Raw genomic sequence first — 18129 nt, forward strand, 5'->3', positions numbered from 1 at the left:
GCAGGTTTAAAGTTCAAATAATGTATCTCCTTGATGACTCCACTAATCTCACTGTTTTATTTTACTTGTATTGACCATATGGATCAGTGTGGGATATAAAGCCACACAATGGGAAAGATGTAACTCTGAGGTATAATGGGCACATTGCCCTATTCATCTGCTCAACCCATCTTGTAATAGTTTCTGAGGTTGCAAAAATCATTCTAACTTTTCTCTGGAACAATGTTCATGACTTTTGAAGATTTTCATTGTGTATAATTATCTCCTGGCATCAAATGGATAGTTTATTCATAATGTCAGTGGGGCACTACTCTGAGACATGAGGAAAAGTTTTGAGTTCATGCTCTTGTCATAGTATTTAAGCCCTAAATTATACAGATTTAATTCCCCTTTCCAGTGCAAAAGAGAAAATTTAAAGGCTAGGAAGTTTAGAATCATTAAAGTAGTTGTGTGAAAAACATAAATCAAGTTCATCCCTTTATGAGTGGCCTGGTCCAACTCATTTTAACACCATCCAATTTGACATCTGGCTAGGGGGCACCACAGGTTCTTTTTGATCTTGGTTTCTTTATCATGAACCCCATGAAATGGGAAAGGTGATAAATATCTGGATCTTAAGATGGGGTTCAGATGTGATCACAGTATGCATGGATCACAGAATCATGGAATGGCTCAGGTTGGGAGGGACCTCAGAGATCACAGTATCACACAGTATCACAATATCACTTAGGTTGGAAAGGACCTCGAGGATCATCGAGTCCAACCTATCAACACAGACCCCATGACTAGACCATGGCACCAAGTGCCACGTCCAATCCCCTCTTGAACGCCTCCAGGGTCGATGACTCAACCACCTCCCTCGGCAACCCATTCCAATGACGAATGACTCGCTCGGTGAAGAACTTCCTCCTCACCTCGAGTCTACACTTGGAGGCTGGAAGCATTCATGTCTCAGCCTGGCTGTTTAGACACAACCTGTGTTGAACCACTTTGTGCAGAATCATTTATGCCCAGAATATTTTCATGCCCTTGACCATGTTAAATGAGAGGTGTCTTACAGATGACATTTGCTGAGAGAGCATACTGAAAGTTCTCAGTTTACCAGTTTTGTTAAGGTAGGCACAAAAGAATAGATGGTCTTTTCATTGTAGATAACTGAGAACAAGAATTTATGTACTTGCCTTCATATGTCTACCATTGCAGCACTGATGGACATACTTCTTTTCCTTAAATGTGATAATGGATTTATTAATCTAAGCTAAATGAAATCTGAAGATGGAATACGACTGCAAAACAAACTGTCTACTTTTGTAATTTTGTTGATGCAACTTCCTTCAGGGCCTTAGTTACTAAAAATTTGTGTGCTGATCATGGTTGTTACTCCACTTGCTAAAAGCAGAGTATATGCTACTCAGTAAAGTGACAGAGGTAAATATGTCTGATTAGATAATGTTTAGAGTACAATAAATTAACCATAATATTTAACACATTTTCCCTATAGTTTACCTGTGAGAAATAGAAATGCAAGGTGTCGTAGGGTTGGAAGGGAAAGGCCGTGCCTTCTCCTCCCCCCGGAAAGTGAAGAAAAAAACTCACAGCTGAATTAGCAAAGCAGTGGATGCTGTATATTTACAAAGCAATATAGGATATGCAGGGGAATATACAGAATTTACAATATTTACAATATATACAAAAATATACAATGAAGTAGCACAGAAATGAGGGTTCCCTCCTCTGCTGAGGGGGTTCCCCACCTCTGCTCCTCCTTCTCTCCCCCTTTCCCCAGAGAGGGTTAGAAAGAGAGAAAAGAGAAAAAAAATAAAAGCAGTTATGTGTTAATTGGAAAGCGGTTAATACAGGCCTTGCAGTTTATCAGTTTCAAGGTCAAGCCTGGCCGAAAGCCCAGGAGCTGTGAGCTGCAAGCCACTGAAGGAGAGGGAAGACAGACTGACCAGAAAAGTGCAGGAATGCCCAGGATACTCTGCTGCACTCCCAGTTCAGAAGGTGCTTCCTCCTAATCTACCAATGAAATTAGTTTAGATCCGTCTTTCATTTACAAATATCCAACCATAATGTTCCCTTTCTTAAAGGGGACAGCCTCAAATGGTCACACAAGGTTATGAAATTTTCCTAAAGCTGTATGAAAATGCATTGCATTTTTAAAGTTTCTTAACAGGAAATTGTTTTCCAGCTATAGGAAAAGTAATAATAGCTTAAAAATGAGTATGTCTACACTTGTTCTTTCAGAAGTGAGACATCACACTTCCATAGTAGTTACTTCGAAGGGGCTGTGAAAAAGTAATTAATGAATTTTGAGCACTTCACCCTTTGGGCCCAATTAAATTTTAGTGCTAGTTAATTAGCAGCAAAACTTATTTTGGTTCATTCATCTAGAAAGTGCCTTAAAGAAAAGAAAATGTGATCTCAAAATTAGAATACAAAAATAAAAATAATTAATTGTTATAATAACAACAACAACACAAAAAAGGGCAGAGAGAGGCATTTGAAGCCTCATCAAGACAGTTATCTTAAAGTGTTTTTTTAAAGGAGGGTGAAAAATAATTGGTCATTGTGCTAAACCTACATTATTCTAATGAACCATGCAGATTCCTGTAGTTTCTCAGTGGTAAAGGGATTTAATATTAATCTGCTTCATTAAAAATTAATGAGGGGTAAATCAGCTGCTACTTAGTGTAATAGAAAATCATGCTAAATACTGTTTGTAAACTATGGTGTGCTCAGTATGGCTGCTCTGATGCAGTGCCAAAAATAGCACAAGCAAATTGCCAGATGTTGATAAACGAGTTCTTAATTTTCATTCAGAAGAGTTAAAGAAACTTCTCAGCTTGATATCTTCATCTGCTGTGTATGGAGCTAGTTTTAGTAACAGAGTGAATGTGGAGTTTCCTTGACCAAAGACTTTGTTGAAGGAAAGACTTTGGTCCTGCAATGACTTCCAGCTCTTGGAGTACTGTGACTCTAAGTCAGACCATGGGACAGGAAAGGTGTTGTTCTGCTCCCTGAACTGTTTTTTCTACCTTTCTTAGTATTTCCAGATGCTTGATCTTCCAAGTCAACATTGTAAATTGCTAATCAGGATATTAAATCTAATCTCATTTTGTTCTTGAATCCTTACTTATCATACCTGTCCAACATACACAGACACTGTTGAAGGCTGTTCCTCTGTTGCAAAGAGAGGCTCCCACACCCAGCCACGTTTCACTCTTCGAACTGCTGTGAAAGACTGATCTGTGTTTTGAGTGCTGTCATTCTGTGTGCTTGTAAAGCAAGGCCAAGGTTGCACCAGCACCAGGATGAGGGATAGCCACGTGGAACAATTCATGCTGAACCCTCCCTTTTAGTCAATTTTCATCTGTGGAAGAGGAGGAAAAAAATAAAACAAAACAAAACAAACAAAGAACAAAGAACAAATCAAAGAGAACTCTGTGACAAAGCATCAGTTTTTCCTTTCTGCTTTTACATATTGATTCTGTGCTAATGTAAGAGCTTATTTGCAGTGTTACAACCTCCTCCTCTGCCCAAAAGGAAAGAGATTAAAAAAAAAAAAAAGGCTGTTTCTGATTAAAATAGAGATTCTCTTAGAGACTCTGCAATGAGTCAAGTGTTCAGCTTTCCTTTATGAATTTCCTTTCCAGGGACTTTCTATGCAAAAAACCCAGGAAAATCACCCTTCAATTAATTCATCTTCCAAATTAATCTTGGTAATTGTATTGTGTAGCCTAGGTATAATTTGATTGGAATAATTGTATGTTTCTGCTTAGACAGGGCTCATTTTGAGCTGCAGTCACAGAACTGCCTGAAGGGTGAATGTCTAGCCTTAGTGGCCCTGATGACTGACAGCTGAAACAGAGCAGTGCAGATAATTTTTTTTAACCTCTTGTTTCCCTCTTTTCCAACTCAGCAAAGTGCCTGCAAGAAAGGTCAGAGGTGGCAGGGTACCACAAAGAAGCAGTAAAAATGTGCAACTTTCTCCTCTGTGGCCAACAGAAATTGTCTTAACTGGTTTTGCTACCTTTGACATTCTTACTTTCTATGAAACAGACAAAAGTCAAAAACATCTTGAAAGCTGTAGGTTTCTGCAGCTAGCATCAGTGGCATAAAGTATTATTTCAGAAAACAATCTGGTACAAACCATAAGGTATCATAGTCTTTCCAAAGTGTTTTGATGCAATAAATTTAACTCCAAATTTTAAATAGAGTGCAATGAACAGTTAAGAAAACCTTTTCCTCCTATGCAGCTGAAAGGAACATTTTGAAAATCATTACCACACACTTTTCAGGTCTTAAAGACTTAGTTGACAGCGGTCTTAGCCATTCTTTTCAAGACTTTAGCCTTTAAGAATAAGATTTCCTATGCAGGACCAGTGTGGTTTATGGTTTTGTCACATGCCAGTAAGTTTCTACAGCACACACTGGAAAAAAAAATCGGCTTCATTTACTTTAGGTCTGCAAAAAACTGTGAGTCTTTTGCCTGTCCTGGATAAAATATGAATGTATGTGTTTTAAGGTAATAATTTAAATACTAATGTTAAAAGTACCCATCCTTACACAAAAAGAAATGCCATAATTGCTTAAAGTGATGGACAGGTCATACAGACAACTATCACTTTCAGCCATTTTACATGATGTGGAATGTGGAATATTATTTTGTTAAAATGTAACACATATATACATATATTTACTAAGAGAAAAGATAAAGGAGTAATATTAAAATCCCCAGAATTGTAGATGTTAAAGCATGTGCTTCAATTTGTTAATATTTTCTGGTTTTCATCTGTAACAGTGCAAGATAAGACTTGAATGGAAGGAATGTAACTTGGGTACACTCTCATTTCAGTTATATTCCTAAAGCTGTAAGAATAATATTTGTGACATGGAAAACAAGGTAAAGCAAAGCTCAGCTTGGCTCTCAAACGAAGCCTGAATGAGGTTTAAAAAGTCTAAAGGCCTTTCAGAGTCTCTCTGTACAAATGCATTCAATGCTAGGCAGTAATTTGCACAGCACCTAATTTTGAAAATGGCCATTCATTTCATTACTGTACATGCCTAAGGGCAGGCCACTCAAACACTGAAAACTGAGTGGTCAAAAAGATCTTTCTGAGGAATCATAAAGGAATTTGTTTAAATCACTATCTAAACCAAGAGAAAGGTGTTCAGTTAGGGCCATAATAAATGCTTCTGACTACCCATCCACTGCCGTTTTGGCTGTTTATTCTGACACTGTCCACCTTGGTCAATGAAGTATTTTAGGCTCGTGGGTCAGTATTTCATGCAGAGTGAATGTCAGGCAAACATTCATTACCTAAATCAGGTGACAGACAACGTGTATGCACATCAGCATAGTGAAGGTTCAGAATATGACTGTGCTGATCTACTGGTAGCCACCTTTTATCAATCCACTCAGCAGTCAATCATCAGCAATGAAAAACTTAGAGAGCATAATTAATATTTTGGTCCAGGTCAGTGTTTTCTCTTTACTAATTTATTTTAATAGCCTATGATACATGGATTCAAGTGTTGTGTCTCAGGCAAGTTAGAAGGCAATAAAGAATTTGAGATTCTGACATGTTGTACACTTTCATGTGTTTAAATAGAATTTAGCTTGAAAATATAGAGAGCAAACAAATTATTGTTAAAAAAACATACAGCTATGTAATGGAATTAAGAGTTGTATGTATTTCTGGGTTTATCTTCTCTGATATATCAGCCATGCTCAACTGGCCTTTGCTTTCAAGACCTTTCAAAACACACTTTCCATGACTTCTACTCATTTGGCACTGAGACACTGTCTCCAGCCTCTGGTGAGCATATGTTGCCATTCTTAATATATCCAATTGTTGGATTTACTGTGAAACAACCACCTTCTGTCTGTTCTACAGATCGTAACTCACTCTCAGAAGCAGCTTTTGTAAAATATCTGGAAACTAATTTATGATTCCCTTCTCTTTTCCTAATATTTCCATTAAAATAAAAAAGAACAAAGTGCCACCTACCTAAGAGTTCACCGTGTTTAAGGTGGTTCTGTGCTGACACTGCTGCCTATCACAGCAACTAGCATTGTCTTGTTATTCTTTTGTATTCCTCTGTCTTTCCCCATCCATCAGTTGTCTCTTGTTTTGCACTCAGTAAGATTTTTGTAAACTAAATGGCCTTGTACTTTGTGTTATAATATGCACCAAAAGTAAGGACTAGTAGAAACACAGAGCTTTTAAGTGCTACACAAATGGATTATTTTTAATAGAATGAGCTCTCATTAAAAAGAAAAAAAAATATTTTCAGATAGCTATCACTAAGAATTTCCCAAGGGAGTGAGAGAAATGTGGACCATTGTTCTGTTCCTGTCCTGTTCCTTCAGAAAGACTTATTTACTCTGTCACTTGCATCGGCTAGCAATAATAGACTGATGCTTAGAACAGAGTAATGAGGGGATCAGTCGTAGTCATAACAAGTAGGTTACAGCTTTTAAAGCAGTATCTTCCTTCTACACCCAGTCAAAATCAGGACTCATTCCCAGTCCTATAGACTAGGAAGAGATTTACATCCTTGGCACAAAGTTTCAGAGCAATTTGTTACCTTTGTTCCAGAAACATCACCAAGTCATCCTATCAGAATTTGAAGCTAGATGTTAATTTTAGGTGTGCTGGTAGTCTGAACTCCTATTGTTTTGATAATAGGAATTTGTTTTAAACTATGATCATGTCATTACACTACAAAATAATACCTGTTACTGCATATTACTGCAAGAATAACAAGGGGAAGAATAAGAGCTTTAAAAAATACAGCTGGGATATAGTGGTTATATATTTGTAGAGGGAAAAAAAGTAAAAGACTAAGAACAGGCAAAACAATCATCATCTGGAGCATTACCAAGCCCCCCCACAAACAATAGATTATATCTAAACTGGGGCTAACTTCAGTTCTGTTAACTGAAAGATAAAAAACAGATTAATTTTGTAACAAACTCCCCATAATTTGATATAAAGCCTTTAAATTAGGAAGTAACAAGCCACTGGAACATGGTAATAAGGGATGTGGTGCTCCAGAGACCATTAGGACCATGTCGTATATGTATCTGATCCTACTTCACAAAAGGATTTTGAAATAGTGACTCCTGAAGAAAACTTAATCTCTCCATCCTTGAAAGTACTGAGCAGAATCAAAAATACCAGACTGAAAGGCATTAATTTTCTGGCATTTGATTATATATTTGCTTGTTTTAATTATATCAATTAAAAAAAAAAAAAAAAAGCAACACAACAACAACAACAGAGTGGAAAAATTCCTGTACACCTATCTAATTAGGTCTCTTCTAACCTTGGTGATTCTGTGATTCTGTGATAATTCATTAATATGCAGCATCTGGAACATAATCCTTAAGCAGAGGCCTAACTTGATGCTTTAGTTGCAGTTTCTGGTTTGTTCATCAGCGTTATTATAATTAGAGTGAAATTTCTCTGCCTTGTATATTGCTATCTTTAATTTCCACTTAGTAGGATAAAGAAGAAAGGATATTTGTAGCTAACACAGATTACTGTGTTTTAAAAAAGTTTGAATTAATAGAAACCATCATGGTTTCAACTAGACATTTAGTTAGAAAGCAGAATACAGAATTTGTTTACTTGTGCTATGTCTATTGGCTATTTCTCCTAGCTGATTTTTGTATGACTGATTACTGATAATTCTCCCTCCAGAAAAGGCTCATGTTCATTGAGCAGTTCAGATTTTACACTATATGGTAGACATATGGGCAATATTGCTTCTAGAATTAATCATATATCTATAAACTAGTTCAGTTAATGCACACATTTTGTAGCCTTTTCTTTTTCAAATGTTGTATAGAAAAATAATAAAATATTTCAGAGTGTGCAGTTGGTTCTGTGGTTCAAGAGAGACAGGGAAGTACAGGAAAGAGTCTGACTAAGGTCTGTGAAGATGCTGAGAGGACTGGAACATCTCTTTTGTGAGGAGAGATGAGAGAATGAGAGACATGGAGAAACCTGTGAGAAGATCTTCTCAATGCCTATCAATATCTAAAGGGCAAGTGTCAAAAGGATGTGGGTGGTTTCTTTTCAGTGGTGACCAGTAATAGGGCAAGGAGCATCAGGCACAAACTGGAACACAGGAAGTTCCATCTGAACAAGAGGGAAAACTTCTTCCCCGTGAGGGTAACAAAGCACTGGGAAAGGCTGCCCAGAGTGGTTATGGGGTCTTTTTCTCTGGACAGATTCCAAACCTGTCTGGATGTGATCCTGTGCAACCAGATTTAGCAGGGGTATCAGACTAGATGATCTCCAGGGGAGCCTTCTGGCACTAACCAGTCTGTGATTCTGCGAAAAGCAGTGGACTTCATCCTGTTCTTTAGGCTTTGTAAGTGTCACATAGAGACAGATAATATTTTTTACAGGTTTGGTGTGTTAGAAATTCTTCATTACCATTTTCATTGATTTTTAGCTGTGAGTTGATCTTTTGCAATCAGCGTCAAGATTTATTTTCTTTCTTATGTTAGTTTTCCATTCTTCACATTTAAAGTGTTTTATTTGGTGATACTAGGAAAAGGCATACTAACCCTCTAAGGAATAAATACGACCCATGCACCTCCAGCTATGCTGGATTCCCTGCCTTTTGGTTCTACAGATAACTACCATCACAGGCTGGCACAGAGGTCACTCTTGTGACAGTAATGTTTGACTGAGTTCATAAAAAGGGAGAGTGGGAAGAAAGTACTAAAATTTACAAGAATTTATTTCACTCTTTGAGTATTCTTTACTGAGTATCACAGTTATCACACACATGTATTATGTGATTGATTAATTGGCTGATTTTGTTTTTGGAACAGATATATTTGCTATCAGTCTTGCTGTAACTCTGGCCACAGTTTCCATAATGTCTCTCAGCTTTTGCTTATCTGCTTGATTTATTTTTAAAAATAGTTTGGAGGTTAATATTGGTTTAGTTTTAGCAATTGTGTGCATTGAATATAACTTTTTAATTATTTTTTTTAAACTTTCTGGTCTTTCATTTTATTTATTTTCAACCAAGTTGGATAGCTACATCTACCAAGTGTGCTAAATAATGTGTCCCGTGGTTATCAAAACAAACATCTAAAATGCAATTATACCTTCAGTCAATTAATTAGAGCTATATCAGCAATAATCTTGCTAGTTTGTTACACAACTAGCTATTTGAAAAGCTACTGCTTAACCATGAGAAGTGTCTTGTGTAGAACACATCTTGATATGACATTTGACCAAATTATTTTGACTGGTAGTGCATATTAACACAGGACAGCTGCATGTGTCTCTGATAGTCACCCAGCATTTCACATACATGGAGAGCAATTGTTCTGAATTTCATTTCATAGTTTCATAGTTTCATTCAGGGTTGGAAGGGACCACAAGGATCAGCTAGTTCCAACCCCCCTGCCATGGGCAGGGACACCCTACACTAGATCAGGCTGCCCAGAGCCTCATCCAGCCTGCTCTTAAACACCCCCAGGGACGGGACCTCGACCACCTCCCTGGACAACCCATTCCAGGGTTTCACCACTCTCATGGTGAAGAACCTCCTCCTCACATCTAGCCTGAATCTCCCCACCTCCAGCTTCATTCCATTCCCCCTAGTCCTATCACTACCTGAGATCCTGAGAAGTCCTTCCCCAGCCTTCCTGTAGGCCCCCTTCAGATACTGGAAGGCCACAATTAGGTCACCTCGGAGCCTTCTCTTCTGCAGACTGAACAGCCCCAACTCCTTCAGTCTGTCCTCAGAGGAGAGGTGCTCCAGCCCTCTGATCATCTTTGTGGCCCTTCTCTGGACACGTTCCAGCACCTCCATATCCCTCTTGTAATAGGGGCTCCAGAACTGGACACAGTACTCCAGGTGGGGTCTCACCAGGGCTGAGTAGAGGGGGAGGATCACCTCCCTCGACCTGCTAGCCACACTTCTCCTGATGCAGCCCAGGATCTGATTAGCTTTGTGGGCTGCAAGTGCACATTGAGAGCTCCTGTTGAGCTTTTTGTCCACCAGCACCCCCAAGTCTCTCTCCTCAGGGCTACTTTCCAGCCAGTCACTGCCCAGCCTGTATTTGTGCCTAAATTTCATTTAATTCTAATTGGCACATTATTTTCTTCATTTTGTAGACATGTTGTTGTATCATTAAGGAAGGCCTTAAAACTATTATATAGAATTGGCATTGTAATTATCTGTCAGTCATACACAGACAAAATAGTTTTAGAAAAATTAATTTCTTAGTTTGATTAGTGCCTTTAAGTCTGTGGATTTTAATTGGAGCAGGGCTGGCAGATTAGAAATCCTGTCACTCTTATTGTTTTATAATGGTTTACTGATTAGCTTTCCAGGTAGTATACTAACTGATCCCAGTATTTTACCAAAATATCTATGGCATTGTAATAAAATCCCAGATGCAACTTCAGATGACAAACCTCTCAAGCGCTTAATTCCCTCATCTATGTTACTCCAGGGTTTAGGATTCCATGGAAGATCATCTCGGGAAGGGTATCTCAGGGCAACCGCCATTAAACGGCGTATCCACAGATTAACCTTACCGAGAGCCCTGCCTAGATGTCTGTCTATTCCATTATCCCTCAAGAGAGTTCCTAACTGAGCTGCTGACTTGTCTCCAACTGTTAGAGCTCGAGCACCTGTATCATAACACCTACTAAGCCAAGCTAGAACTGGCTCCTTATCTGCCCTGGTGAAATCTTTACGGACATTTCTTATCTCTTCGCGGGGTGACGAACACTCAGTTATGTCATCTTCTTCTTGCTCCTCCCCCTCAACTTGTTGCCCTAATAATCCTCCTGCCATTTTCTCAAGGATCTCTTTAAACTGAGAACCACCTTTGCCAGCTCCTTTCCTAGCTGCATCTCTATCTGAGTCTTCAAAGCATGACCAGCAGTAGCAAGAAGTCTTTCTATAACAGAGATTAAAAATATCTTTTAGAGCATCAAAATGTGACTTTTATTTCTCAAAATCCTATGTCTTCCATTACAAAACAAAAAAGCCCCAAAACAAAACAAAACAAAACAAAAAAACCCACCAAAAATAAAAAACCCAACCCAACAAACCAAAATGCCAAAACAAAACCAAAAACCAGCAACAAAACCAAACAAACGAATCCAACAACCTATAAAAACTATAGGGAAAAGCAAGACATATGTTTTATATAAGGAATAAGGGATCAAAGATGAAGAATGAAATTTCCTGCAGGAACTGAAGAAAGCAAATGGTAGACCTGTTCCTTTCTTAGCTCACAAACCCATAGAGGATGGAGTGACATATTCTGTGTTTTAAAAACATGTACCAAAATATCTTTCATTGTTCTCCTACCCTAATGGAGCTGTATTAATCAACAAAAGACATGAGTAAACCATTACAGAGAAATAGCATTTTAATGAATTAAAGCCAGGGATTCTTGGTGCTTTTTTATTCTTTTTAAATACTGACATATAAAAATGACTGCACAATACTTATTTCCTATGTATGCACTCAAGTTGAAATAGCCAAACTTTTGCTTTTTTCAACTGTCCCAGCAGTGTTTTTAGACCTAAGCAGTTGATTGCTGATCTGTAATTTTTGGGAGATATATGGAGCTGGGACCAGCTTAGTGTTTCTGGTTCAGCATTCTTATTCTTGACTTTCTCTAGGTGTCTGCTGCCACTGCTGTCTGTACAAAGATTCTCATGATTTTGGAAATATGAAATAATTTCACTCACTGTTATCAGTAATATTGCACAGAGCTGGAAGTGCAGACCCAAACATTTCAGTTATGCTCAAGGCAGAAGGAGGCCCAAGTCTTTTTACTGCAATTCCTCTGAGCTCCTTTAGCCTGGTAAAAATTACCCAACTGATCTAAAAAGCCTCTGAGTACAGAGTTAGTGTCATCCACACCATTCCAATCAACAGAACAGAATGTGTGTTTTGTTGGGCAAGACTGCCAGACTGCCTTCTGCAGAAGTGACCTTTGGGAGTGTTAAGGTAACTTAACTAATATGATCTAACCAGCATTAAACTAAATGCTGCATATAGATGAAGGCAAAGATGATCCAATAATATGGTAAACTTTCCCTGTATTATTGTTTTTCAGTTGGAATTCAGATAATACTAAAATAAAATCTGCCGCATCCAAAATAATGGGAAAAAAGAAGTTTCTTTTGGAGTCCTGCAAATGGAACCAACAAACATCATGAAGAATGTCACAGTGACTCACACCCAGAGCTGTTGTAGATTCCTCAAATGCAATTAATTTCTCCCTGATTGCTGGAGTATCTTCTCTTCTTTTGGAATCATAGCTTTTCCCAAGTTATTAAGTGAAGAATAGAAGTTATCCAGTGAATGGTTTCCAAGACACAAGACACAGATGTTTGAACTTTAGTTTCTTGTAATGAAGAAAATGGAAGTAAAAATACAGTAGAAATATCTGTATCTCTTATCTAAAAACTGGTAAACAAACTATTATATTTAGTTCTTTTCTTTTATTTTTTTTTGAGACACAGCTACACCCTGCTTCAGTTCAGATGCTTTCTAGATAAAGAGAAATTGAAATGCTTACCTTAGGACTTAACTTTTTGAAAAAATATGTTTTCTGCACTCATTCAATAGCCTCAGCAATTTTATTCTGATGAAAAATTTAATTTAGTAAACAGATGCTGAGCTGCTACTAGATTCAGTTATGCCAGTAGCTGAAATATGCTGTACTCTCTACACTAAAAGTAAGTAAATGTTTAATTTTAATTGTGGCTTTCATTAACTATAACTATTGTCTTTTTTTAAGATGGTTTTGCTCTATGTAAAATTATGACTGAACACATGCTTTTTAGCACAAATATTTTGCTGATTAAAAAGTCTAACACATGCACACAGTAAAAAAAAACAGAAATTCTTGCCTTCTGGCATCTACGTTTTATTGTAGGGAAGTAGCAAATCCAATTGCAAGATGTTTGATTCACCGGGCAAATGCTACTGGAACAGTTTTGGCTCTGTAGGATACCACTCAGTACTGAAGAACCACTTGTCAGCATAATGATGTAAAGGACCACATTCTGTGATTCACACTTGAATCTGTTTGCCAAATAATTTTCAGGAAGTGCTGTAAAATTCTCTTTAGGATTCAGGTTCCCATGTTTTGCTTCCATTTGTAATTATGCTTTGCACACACTAAAACCACAAGTGCAATGAATTCACCTTTCTCATGTTTTTGTTTGTTTGGTTTGTTTGGTTTGGGTTGGGTTTTTTTTAGGAGAATTAATTCCTCCAAACACGAAATGTGCAAAGATGAAAAGAAGCTTCAATATTTTGGCTAAGCAGATGTTTTTTGCTGCAATTTGAGTTATCATTAAAGTTGTGGGTTTGGCTCTAGAGCCAATTTTCCACATTAAATGAAGTAAATAAGAAACACCCTTAAATTATCTAGCCTATAGCAGTGTGAGAGCAGGCTGAAATCAGATTAAAATGCTTATATGCAAGGAAACTTACTAGGATTCCTTTGCAAAGTAAAGAAGTAATCATCAAAAAACAGTCCCTTATGAGCAGTTAAGGAAACCATACATCCACATTAAGAAAAGTAAGGGGGAAAAAAACAGTGATTTTAAATTTTCATTAACTTACTTTGTGCTCTGCTTATCAATAAAGAGCATTAAGGTAAATAAAGCAGGGAACAGTTACTTTTAACAGTATTATAAGCTAGAAAATTTTCTCTGACACACAGTGCAGTTTAAAGACACAATTTAAATTCATGAGCAGACAATGTCTGTTGCATACATATACGCATGCACTCTGTGTGGCACCACAGTGGAAGTGAGTTAGCACCTCAGAAAGTGCAATAATATCAGAGAGGAAAGGGTAGAATTTGCCTGCTTTTTGATAGAGATAGCAAAATAATGAGTGTTTTTTCCTCTCAGAATAGTGAGAAGTAGAGATGGAAAAGACACCTGACAAACTGACTAAAAAAAATATTATTGTTTCTTGCCTTTTCATTCTCTAAGTCAAGTTCTCACCTAATGAATCTTCCAATATCTCCTGCAATGGATGAACCTCATTTTCAGTTCTGCTTAAGTCACAATGAGCAGGAGCTTGTCCCTCTCTTACTCCTTTCTCTTCAATATTTCACTGTTCTGCACTGCTACAAGGAACATAACTTATTCTCTTTCTTCACTCATTCTATCAATTACACTAAAGGCTAATATCCTTTTTCTCTCTGTCTCATATACCTAAGATGAATTAATCCAATATGCTTCTCATTTGATTCCATTAAACTTTGTAAGCACTCTCCAGGCACTGAGGTGTTCAGAACAGGAGAGGAACAGATAATTAGACATCAGGACCAAATAAAGGCTGTTTTATAATTAATTTCATAATGAAGATTTTTAAAACAAAGGTTACTTTTCTGTTCTGTTTCAAGCATAGTCTAATAAACATCATCATATTTTTAAATTGTGCATTGTAAAAATTACTTTGGTGGAATGATGTTTTATAGGAGTCATTCAAAAAATCAACAAAATATCTTAAAAACATAAAGCCTTTTCTAGCTATTGCTCTTATTTGCTGTAATACTTCTGGCTGTTGAAGCTATTTTTAAAGGATGTGACTCACTTTAGATCTCTCTGACTCTCCTATACTCTAACATAATATCAGCGAAGAGTTTCGGGTTACAAAAGATTTTAAAATATCTACATTCCATAGTATCTGGGACCTATTTTTTTTATGTTTTTTATTGTCTGAGCACAAATTTTGTTTATCTTAATGCTTATCCATAAAATTAAGTCCCACCTTCCCCTTATCATGTTGCTACTTGGTACATGCAATATATCACTTCCTGCAAAATGAGGTGGTAAAATACTGATTTTATTTCCATTATCATTCAGCAGAGTCCTCACCTCAAATCGAATTAAGGTGTCTTGGGACATTGTTATTAATTATAAACTCCCTTTTGACTAAAAATCCATTAATCAGGAAGTCAGAAACATCACTGGAGTTTTCTGTTGAAACTTGCTTTTCTAAAAGTCTTTGTTCGGGTCATACTGTGGTTTTGGGTGTTTGGCAGGCTTTAAAGCACTCTCTGGTTTCTACATAGCTGTCATGGTAGGGCCAAAACAGCCCCGACACAAACCCAGACAAACCCTGATGTGTCTAGACATGATCCCCCTCTCCCTATCTCTTTCCTGGAGAAAATGGGGTAGTGCAGGAAGAGGAACAGAAGAGAGGCCCCAACATGTCTGGGTAAACAAGTCTACTTCTGGGGTAAGAGTACGTGTACTTGCCACTTCTCCCAGACCAGGCCTATGTTTCTGCCTTTCATGGCCACATACCCTTTTTATTGGGTAACTAGGTTCTGGCTTCAGTTGCCCTATTGGCCCAATCGAATCTCAGGCAAGGTATATATGCAGTCCAATCTCTAGTCTCCTTGCCTTGCTTGAATCTGCTTTGCCTTGGACCTGCCTTGCTTGAAATTGCCTTGAGTTGTCTCTCTTCAAGTTGTCTGGTCCAGAGCCTGGGATAAAACCACAAGACTACCCACTACAAGCTAGAGAAGCCACGAGCTTAGGAGCTAAAGCCAAGTCTTGCTTCCCCTTGCAACTAGAATTTTGCCATGCTTCAGTTTACCCAGGAAGATGCAAGAATCAGTTGTAGTAATAGCATCATAAACAGCCTGCATCCTGCTGAAGCCAGACCAGCCCAGGGACTGCATGGCCTTCCTGTCAGCAACCAGCCATGCCTGTCACAAGCCTCAACAGCTAATACACAGCAGCAGCACTCCCCACTGTAATTATTTCATTGACTCTTTGGCTTAAAGATTCTTGTCAAGTCTCTCCCCACCGTGGTCAAACACTAATTTGCACTGGGGAATTCTCTCTGATATTCCTTCCAGTTTGCTTAAAATAGGTGAAATTGTTATATTTGCCTAAATACTGTACATTCCCACTGCAAATATATATTCTAACTGTACATCAAACCTATTTGATATGTTTTGACAATTTTTTTGTATTAATGAAAGTTATTATTTTTTTATTAATATCCATTTGCCATAGCTTAATTAATTATTCAACTAAATACTATAACAACAGCCAAATGGATAATTCCAATCTATATAAATATACTAATATGCACCTCTCCAAGGATGAATATGAACTCTCAAAGATGCCATGGTTCACTAAATCTGATTGTTTAAATTTGTTCCCAGAATAGGTTCTTACAAAAAGAAATCACTGAAGTGGCTTTGTATGGATATCTCACTTCTTTAAAGCTAGTTTCATCCACATAATTCCCCTTCTTTCAAGAGTCTGTCAGAGTTTCTAACTTTAATTCATTGCAAGCCAGCTGAAACTGGGAAGTCCATAAAGTTGCCATAGTAACTGAACGGACAAAGACTCCATTCACCAGTTTATATAAGCCAGAACTAATATCCTGCAGACGCTAATGATCTTAAATTATTTAGGACTATAAAGTCCACAGTTAATGGATTATATATATATTTAATAAATAAGTGTCAGTTCCTTAGTTAATGAAAAATGGTCCTTGATTGCCCCACAATGTCTCAAAAGTACTTTTATGTTGTATAGTAGACCAATCAAAAAGTCAAAAGGAACGAAAAGGAACAAAAAAACAGGGTATGATTACAACGATGTTCTCCATCTTAAGAGAGGCTGTGAGTTATTTTATTAATTTATTATGAGTTTATTTTGAAGAAGTTCCCAAAACTGAGCTTTTAAACTCCATAAAAGCCATGTGGATTTAACACTGACAGGACAGCAGACTTAGAATTTTAAAGTCTAGTGAAAACATCAGGGCTGGAGTCAATTGTTCTCATTCCCAGTCCTCCGCTATAAATTTCAGTGACTCTGCTTAGGTAACAAAGATGTGGAAGAGCAAGAATGAAGAACTCTCTTGAAGAATGTGTTATGAATCACATTATATTCAAGGTGAGGCTTGACAGGACTCTGGGCAACCTGATATAGTCAAGGATGTCTCTGCTTATTGCAGAGGAGGTTGGACTAGCTGACCTTTAGAGGTCCCTTCCAACCCAGACCAGTTCTTCACCGAGAGAGTCATTCGTCATTGGAATGGGCTGCCCAGGGAGGTGGTGGTGTCACCATCCCTGGAGGTAAGTGTTCAAGAGGGGATTGGACATGGCACTTGGTGCCATGGTCTAGTCATGAGGTCTGTGGTGATAGATTGGACTCAATGATCTTTGAGGTCTCTTCCAACTTTAGTAATATTGTGATACTGTGATTATGATTCTATAATCATTTTGTCATGGACAATAAGATTTTTTAGGGGCATTAAATTCTTTTGGATTAAAAGTGTGGTATAGTCAACTGTTCAGCTGGGTGGTGTCAAGATAGATGTGGCAAAATAAAGTAATTAAAAAAATAATTATGCATATGCTTAGTTTGGGCAATTCCCTGCTTCTCAGCCCTCTTGATCATGAATTGGAAATCTTTTACTTGGGATTGATTTTAGGTCACCCACTAACTCTGAGAACAGTGTCTGTCTGCTTAATTTCACTCTCCTTCCCCATACCTTTTGCTTTATGCAACATTTAACAGTTGGGCAGATTCAAATCATAAACCAGGTGTGCTGTACTACAACTTTCCTAAATGACATTGGCAAATATTATAAATATCATAACTATTCTTTGCGAACTTTGTCTTTTATTGCATGTTACTTTATTCCATTGTTTTCTTGCATTTATTTTTATGGCCAGCTTTCATCAGGAAGTTGAACCTGAAAGTTTGTCTTATATTTTCATTTAAATTGCAGTCTGACACCTACGTTTCTCTCTGGGTGGAATTCTACTGCTCATATCATGCTATCAGACTTCATCACTAGATTTGCATTTTGTATCATGCCAAGTGTTTTGGATCCTTCTATGGATTCTTGCCCAAGACTTGTGAATAGTGGGCAAATGTCATGAGAGGCAAACAGGATGTGGAAAACTATTCAGAGAAATAGAGAAGATTGCTAACAAAAGTGAAAGAAAACAGAGAACAATTGCATACTCCTCTCTCATAAATTTATTTTGTTGTCCCATACAATAATAAAAGGTTTACATTCTTTTAAATTTTTAGTTTATGTGAGCTCTTCTCTGTCCAG

The 18129-nt window shown here is 37.5% G+C and overlaps 1 protein-coding gene across 4 annotated transcripts in view; it reads right to left on the bottom strand.

The window, feature by feature from the left end:
* CDH19 (cadherin 19) overlaps positions 1-18129 on the bottom strand; it is a 118221-nt gene that overhangs the window by 43958 nt on the left and 56134 nt on the right. For all 4 annotated transcript variants that reach the window (XM_068147680.1, XM_068147681.1, XM_068147678.1 and 1 more), the window contains exon 2: positions 3146-3373. In XM_068147680.1, the coding sequence (XP_068003781.1) occupies positions 3146-3343 (198 nt within the window). In that variant the 5' untranslated portion in view covers positions 3344-3373. The remainder of the gene's footprint in view (positions 1-3145; positions 3374-18129) is intronic.

This window comes from Melanerpes formicivorus, unplaced genomic scaffold, assembly GCF_026170545.1.
Source record: "Melanerpes formicivorus ecotype bairdi unplaced genomic scaffold, bMelFor1.0.p_v2 SCAF_15, whole genome shotgun sequence".
NCBI classification, from domain to species: domain Eukaryota; kingdom Metazoa; phylum Chordata; class Aves; order Piciformes; family Picidae; genus Melanerpes; species Melanerpes formicivorus.